The sequence below is a fragment of the Erigeron canadensis genome, chromosome 6 (assembly GCF_010389155.1).
Source record: "Erigeron canadensis isolate Cc75 chromosome 6, C_canadensis_v1, whole genome shotgun sequence".
In the NCBI taxonomy this organism is placed as follows: Eukaryota; Viridiplantae; Streptophyta; class Magnoliopsida; order Asterales; family Asteraceae; genus Erigeron; species Erigeron canadensis.
This window is the reverse complement of record NC_057766.1, coordinates 36,383,089-36,390,210: the sequence shown is the minus strand read 5'-3', so window position 1 is coordinate 36,390,210 and position 7,122 is coordinate 36,383,089. Positions and strand designations below refer to the sequence as shown.

At 34.3% G+C, this 7,122-nt stretch overlaps 1 protein-coding gene across 1 annotated transcript; it reads right to left on the bottom strand.

Annotated features, from left to right (window-relative positions):
• Positions 1-354: 354 nt before the first annotated feature.
• Positions 355-4,103, bottom strand: LOC122606286 (probable glycosyltransferase At5g03795). Its single transcript, XM_043779247.1, has 3 exons — positions 3,118-4,103; positions 1,058-1,628; positions 355-958 (listed from the first exon to the last, which is right to left on the bottom strand). The coding sequence occupies exons 1-3, from the start codon at positions 3,593-3,595 to the stop codon at positions 469-471; spliced, it is 1,539 nt and encodes a 512-aa protein (XP_043635182.1). The 5' UTR covers positions 3,596-4,103; the 3' UTR covers positions 355-468.
• Between the last annotated feature and the right edge of the window lie 3,019 nt (positions 4,104-7,122).

Genomic DNA, 7,122 nt, shown 5'->3' with positions numbered 1-7,122 from the left:
TACTCGACTACTCTTGGGGTAATAAAGTAAATCCTAATACCGTTGTTTACGTGTTATGGGTCTCAAAAACATTTGCCGAATAGTTTTCACGTAAAAATTATAGTATAAATTTAAAATATACGAATTCAGGTTACCAATTACCTTTAAATTATAAAAAATATAGAGTTTTATCGATATTGTGGGGTTGTCATGGCACCCGTGGCCACCACAGAGCTCCGTCACTGCCTAAGTTCCGTTAAGGGTGCTAGGGTGGTGCAAGCATGGTTTCATATGATTTGGTAGAGAGTATTAATTTGGGTTTTTCTGGTTTGTTGCAACTGTTTTACACAAACTACCATTAGTTAATAACTGCCATTAGTTATGAACTATTCTGTACAAGTTTAAAAAATTGAATAAATTTTATGTATTTTGTAGGAACAATGGTGGGATTTTTTTTGTAACAGTAATCCAATTACAATCAACTTATACTTAAAATAAACTAATTCTGATCGAACTCCTCCTTAGCCATAACTCGTACATAACCATGTAAAACGTATCAAAATCGACTGGTTTCTGATGCCATTGGAAATGCTTTTGCACCTTCAACACATTCTTCTGCAACTTGAGATACTCATCAGAATCCACACTCTTTTTGAGGATTCTCTTCAGGTTTACAATATCTTCTGTTGAAACAACAACCGAGAAGCTACTCCAATCCAAGATATCTGCAAATGGCAGATCATAATGGTCGGCCAGGACAACAGGAACACAACCATAGTAGATTGCATCTCCTATACGAGCCGTGTTCACTTCAAACCCTTTAGCATGGAGGCAAAACTTGCTTCCAAGGAGTGACTCGGAGTATGGTGTTTGGAGACGCCTTTGATGAACCCCAATTTCTTTATCGTTCAACCATGTCTGAACCAAGGATTCTCGCACCCTTGAGTTCATTGCTCCAGCATAAAATGCAAGCATTTCCCTGTTACATTTGGGTAAAAAAAATTAAGGAAACTTCAAGTTTTTACAATAATTCAAATAATAATCACTGATAAAAAAAAATGTATATTAGCAATTAAACCTTTTGGATGGGTGACGACTAGGGTGGACGCCAGGTCTAGGCCATATTTGTGGTATTGATGCATCTTTATGTGCAGTATAACCCTGCAAAAAATAACTTGAAGAGCAAACAACTTGAATTGCGTTGATCCTGACTTGGGGCACTTTCTCCATTGCAGTCCTTCCAATAGAATGACACGCCACGTAGAAATGATCAGCCCCGCCCGTGCGGTTCCAATAAGGGTATTCGTGACTGATGCTCGTGATATAGTCTTTTATGAAGGTTTGAATGCCTTGTGGTCCAATTCTTTTATCATGTCTCATACTTGCAATGGAAAAAGGCAAGAAAAACAAGTCTGCTTCGGATGGATCTTGTGTGACAAAGTGACTCACCGAGAGTGAAATTTTGAAGTAGCTCTCGCTAGCGTAGTTGCCTCCTGGCGAACCACTTGCTGGTAGAAGAACGTTGGCAAATGGGTCGGTTTTTGCGTGTGGGTAAATGTATACTTTCATACTCTTGTTCATTTGTTTGTAGTTCTCCATGAAGATATCTTTGTCATGGTACACTTCTTTTACATTCAAAGGCTTTACTACTGAAATAAAGAAAGTCATCTCCAAGCTAGTCATAAATTACAAGTAGTAGCAAAATGGGTAATTTTCAGTATGGGTCGTTTGGTTTGAGTTGACCCACAAACAATTTTTTCCTATCTTCGTTAAAAACTTTGTTGCAAAATAGTAATCAAAAACTTATGTCATGTTCATTACATAATTCAAATCATTTAATAAAGCAATTAAAAAAATTCTATGTAAACATGATGGATGATTTTTGCCCCACCCTTTTTAAGCATACATTAAAAGTTACGTTGCGGGTACGTGTTACTATTCATAAATAGGTATGTCCAAATCAATCACATGTAAGATATTTAAGAGTTCTACAATTTGGCTTATATATTTAGGTGAGATGATCACATATCTATCATAGTTTTTGATATATTAACCACTATTTATAACTTGTATAGTTGTCTGTATAAATTGATGATAATGTCTACTTACGATAAATAAATATATTAAAAGTAGATCTTTCATTTCCTGATATTTAATTTCATTCATTTAAGCTCAAAACGATATGTCAAAATGTGGGTGCTAATAGGGGGCAAAATAGTAGAATTTCCATTCAAAAACCATGTGGCAATCTTGGAAGTGTCCAAATATAGAGTATGGCCCATATATCCATCATCTAAAGGAGCAAAGAAACGGGTAGAACATCATAATTTGGAAAATCTTTTTTTTTTCTTATACAGTAATATTTTTATTGTAACTAGCTAATACTGTTATTGTTAAAAGTCACAACCTATATGCATATATATGTATCACAAGTATTTGCCATTTAAATGAACAAATATATATATTTTTCATGTTTTTTTTTTTGTACAATCAAGTAATAATAGGGACATGATAACTAGCCCCTAAAATAGCAAATGTAATCTTTACATCCCATAAAACCAGCAAACTTTACAAAATGTGAAATTCATGAAATGTTTTGAGTATTACGTACATTGCAGAATAAACCACTTTTGAATTAATACACTTTTGCAGATTAATGTATATCCATAACAATATTACACATTATTTTAATATTAAAAAAAAACCCTTAGTATAGGCCGGTTTATCTATTAGCTAGCCCTCAAAACCATTAGACACTAACTAACCGGGCAGCTGCCAGGCAGCCACAACTTGTTGAAACTTGTATAGCATTGACTGATCAAATTTCATTTAAAAAGTCTCATCGACATTTGATTTTTAATAGTCAAAGAGATTGTTATTCTATAATTAATTGGCTTAATTATCCTTTTTTATTTTCTATCTTTTACAAATAATATGAAGTTTAATTTTCAAAACCATGGGTTTTCAAAACTAGATCGACTTTATTATATATATACTTAATTAATATAATATTCTTTTGGTTTAAAACATAAACTTACATTTTGTCAGAGTTAATGGTTTAATTAAAGTATAAAGAATTAAGAGACAAGAATTAATTAAACATGTGGGGGGAAAAAATAAAAACAAAATATGAATTACCTTTTGAAGAGGTAGAGCCTGGTTGATCATGATCAGCTGGCAATTGAGGACCCTCAGCATGCACCACCACATGACTTGTAGTATTTTCTGCCATGAGTAGTTGAATCTTTTCACCTTCTCTGCTATCCATTATACTTGGATCATCATCAGCAATCAGTACCTTATTAGCCAAATTCTTCTCGTCAACGATAATGGAAGTACTTAAACCGTCTTCTTCTTCTTCGTGCAATATACGAACGGCTTCGTCGTACTGGTGACTATGAGTTGATATACGATGGTTGAGAAGGACTTGATGTTGATCATCATGAGCTGGTTTCATATCAAAATGATGATGATGATCATAATCAATCATCATCATTTTTGTGGTGGAAGGGATAGATGTTATAAAAAAGAAGGTTATTTTTAGAATTATCAAACTGCATGATGTCATGAAAAACAACCCCTTGAATGAAGCTGCTTTTATCACCATAGGGGCCATCTATGTGTTATATATGTAAGTAGTCGATCAAAGTTTATATATATATATATAACTTTCACAAACCAAAGCCAAGAACACCACACTAATATATATAGACGTACTCGGTCCTTGAAGCGAATATATACGGTGTTGATTTTATAAAGAAATCAAGACATACATATCTAGCTTGCAAATTATCACCAAAAATTACAATATGGAGCAGAGACAATAAGGGGATATATAACTGGCCTTAATTCGTGAAGAAAATCGAATGATGGCTTTATGTGGTATGTAATATATTATGGTTATATATATGTTGTTTTACGGACGAAAAATACCAATAAGCTAGAACACACACAAATTACAAGTACGGACACTACCAAAAGTTATAGACACACAAGGTATATATTAAGGAAATATAAATCCCTGAAAGCTAGAATATTGTAGTTGGCCGGGCTAGCTTCTAGCTAGTAGTATTTCTGGTAGCTAGTTAGATTCGTTAGTTGTTAAAAAAATAAAACATAACTACTACTAGAGAAGAGTTGTAACCTGATGAGGAGGTACGTATATATATATCTATATCTATAGGCGGATGATGAGTGATTGAGTATATATATATATATATATATATATATATATATATATATATATATATAGGAGAGAGATCAAATAAGAAGGTGTCTTAAGGAGAGAAGGTCTTATGAACCAATCAGAACGTGACATGTGAATTTAAAAATAAAAAAAACACGGTGGCATTTTTGTAAATAAATCAAACTTTTGTCAGCCTAGTTCTGGATCAGCCTGGGTCTGGGTCAACTTGGGTTATGATCAACTTGGTTGGGTAAGCTTGGTCAGCTTGGTTGGTCAGTTTGGGTTCTGATCAGCTTGGTTAGTCAGCTTGATTAGCTTGGTTGGGTCAAATTGGTCAGCCTGGGTTATGGGTCAGCTTGGTCAGCTTGGAATCTGGGTCAGTTTGGGATCTACATTTGTGTAGATTATGTGTAGTTTTGTGTCAAGCTGACCTAACCGGACCCATACCCCAAGCTGACCCAATCCAACCCAACCCTAAGCTGATCCAAAACCCATTATCTACATTTGTGTAGATTAATCTACATTTGTGTAGATTGTGTCAAGCTGACCCTACCCAAGCTAATCAAGCTGACCCAACCTGAACCAGACCCCAAGCTAACCCAACCCAACCCCAAGCTCACCAAACTTGACCCCAAGCTGACCCAAAACCCATAATTTACATTTGTGTAGATTAATCTACATTTGTGTAGATTGTGTCAACCTGACCCAACCCAAGCTAACTAAGCTGGCTCAACCTGACCTAGACCCCAAGCTGACCCAACCCAACCCCAAGCTGACCCAACCCCAAGCTAACCAAACTTGACCCAATCAGACCCTGACCCCAATCTGACCAAACTGATCATGCTGACCAACCAAGCTAATCAGAACCCAAGCTGACCCAACCCAGAACCCAAGCTGACCCAAAACCCATAATCTACATTTGTGTAGATTATGTGTAAATTGTGTCAAGCTGACCCAACCTGAACAGACCCCAACCTGACACAACCTGACCTAGACCCAAGCTGACCAAACTGATTATGCTGGCCAACCAAGCTGATCAAAACCCAAGCTGACCCAGATCCAAGCTGATCGGAACCCAGGCTGATCACTTCAGAAAAGTTTGATTTATTTACCAAAATGCCACCGCGCATTTTTTTCATTTTGACACATGTCGCGTTCTAATTGGTTCATAGGATCTTTTCTCCCTTCTCTCCTTAAGACACCTTCTTTCAGGATCTCTACCATATATATATATATATATATAGGATTATGGGTTAATAAATAAGATGGCGAATGATCAGAGAAATAGGATGGTTAAACAATTAACTTAACTGCATAAATAATTCAAAGAAATTATTAAAGAAAAAGTTGACAAATATGGCCTTATATTTAATTATTAGAAGCTTCATCAAATAATTGAATAATCGATGATCCGTTTTTATTACAAATTCTTAGCAATTTAATAATGCATGCGAGAGTAGTGACAAGGACATGATCGATGGTCTATTCTCATATGCCCATTTTTGTGCCGTCGATCGACATTCTTTTATAACTTTTTCTTCTGAAATTAAAATCGCGCGAGTATATATATTTGCTAATTAGACAGTAATTTTTAAGCTATATATATGATATGCTAATTAATTAATTAAGCTAGTTTGTAAGATATATACAAGGTTGTTTCTTTGACATTTAAAACTAAGGTAGCTATCGATCAATCAAGATAGATGAAACCGGAAAGTTGTCCTTTTAAACTACATATATAAAAACAAAAATAAACCATCGTTTTGATGTGTTGCGTTTAATTGATAGTACTAATATATTTAACTAAACTATAAAATGACTTGACTTTAATTTCACTCAAATTACCCTGACACTCAAATGAATTACAATATATGTAAGAATGCACTACTAAATCAAGGTAGAACCTAACTAACTCTTTAGCCGGTAAATGAGAAGTAACCAACTAATTAAGCAAAACCCACGACAATGTATTTCCTTAAGTACTTCACCATTATTTAGAAAAATAACAAAATCACGTACGCTAGGAGAACCAACACGCTTTTGATAAAAGAATATAGCTTAATTAATTAATTAATTAATTAATTAGAACAATGGGGGAAAAAAAGTTCCATATTCGTCCATGAACTCGATCATGAACCACGTAAACGTTGCTTATGCAATATATCTTCGATTATATCATTCCTATACGTAGTTAACATAATACTCATCATATCATTTCCACGCACTACATATCATATTGATTTAGTTCCTGTTTACTTAAAAAGATAGTTAGAGGGGTAACGCCGCCGATAATGATCTGGTGGTGGCAAACTGGAAACTATGGCTGGCGAGAGTGGCGACAGGGGGTGACGGTGACGACTAGTAGTAACGGCAGTGTGGTGGACAGGTGTAGGCATTGGCGATGGTCGTGGTATAGAGTGATTATTAATGTAAAAGTAATCGTTGTAAAAAAAAGTAGTATAGTTATTTTTTGAGTTGAATTGTTAATGTTATAAATTGTTGCATTAAGAGTTTGATAGGTATATTGAGCATGTAAAATGGAATTTTGCCTTTTCAACTATTTGTTTTTTAAAGAGAGAGTTCCGTAATGTGAGCTCGGTTAAACAACGAAAAGTAGACCTCCTAAAATTCACGGGTAATTTATACCTTAAGAAAAGATTTGATAAGAGATAACTATTAAGTTAATCAAAAATAAGATGTTTACTTTGACTTAAACAAAAATATACTAAATATATTGTTTAGTAATACAAACATTATTCATTCGTATACTAAAAGAAATAAAATAATAAACGGGCCTAGTTGTCATATATGCTAACTAAAATCAACCATCTTATTAAATTTAAATTTAATATCACATTAACTAAACCATCAAGTGTAAACAAAGCAAAACTTGTAAAGGAAATGGTTGGACAGTACAATAAAATTGCCGTTTGCTGTCACTATATATGTGTCAAAAA

Bases quoted from the DNA above. Each gene is read 5' to 3' on its own strand.
- LOC122606286 (XM_043779247.1), bottom strand. From the start codon at position 3,595: ATGGCCCCTATGGTGATAAAAGCAGCTTCATTCAAGGGGTTGTTTTTC. The intron at 1,629-3,117 runs GTAATTCATATT...TCTTTATTTCAG, and splicing joins AGGCTCTACCTCTTCAAAAG to TAGTAAAGCCTTTGAATGTA. The intron at 959-1,057 runs GTTTAATTGCTA...CAAATGTAACAG, and splicing joins AGTCGTCACCCATCCAAAAG to GGAAATGCTTGCATTTTATG.